This window comes from Fulmarus glacialis, unplaced genomic scaffold, assembly GCF_000690835.1.
Source record: "Fulmarus glacialis isolate BGI_N327 unplaced genomic scaffold, ASM69083v1 scaffold22498, whole genome shotgun sequence".
Taxonomy (NCBI): domain Eukaryota; kingdom Metazoa; phylum Chordata; class Aves; order Procellariiformes; family Procellariidae; genus Fulmarus; species Fulmarus glacialis.
The window spans coordinates 1-224 of NW_009229315.1; the positions used below are offsets into that span (position 1 = coordinate 1).

At 71.4% G+C, this 224-nt stretch overlaps 1 protein-coding gene across 1 annotated transcript in view; it reads right to left on the reverse strand.

The window, feature by feature from the left end:
* Positions 1–56: 56 nt before the first annotated feature.
* LOC104081193 (ras GTPase-activating-like protein IQGAP3) overlaps positions 57–224 on the reverse strand; it is a gene marked incomplete at both ends in the record, with an annotated part of 2877 nt that continues 2709 nt past the window's right edge. The window contains one exon of the mRNA XM_009583830.1: positions 57–220. Coding sequence (XP_009582125.1) covers positions 57–220 — 164 coding nt within the window. The remainder of the gene's footprint in view (positions 221–224) is intronic.

The window sequence follows — 224 nt, forward strand, 5'->3', positions numbered from 1 at the left end:
ACTGCCGTCCTGGGGTACCACCCCAGCACAGGTACCCCGCTCCCGCCAGCCCCTACCAGCGCCTTCTGCTCCCGGTCCGTGCTGAGCTGCTCCAAGTAGCGGTCGAGGTTGTCCCGCTGGAGGCCGCGCAGGGCCAGGACGGGGTCCTGCAGCGCCCGGTACAGCGCCGGCGCGTCCTGTCTCTCCCGGGCATCGTCCACCTCCTCCAGAGCTCCGTGCGCTAG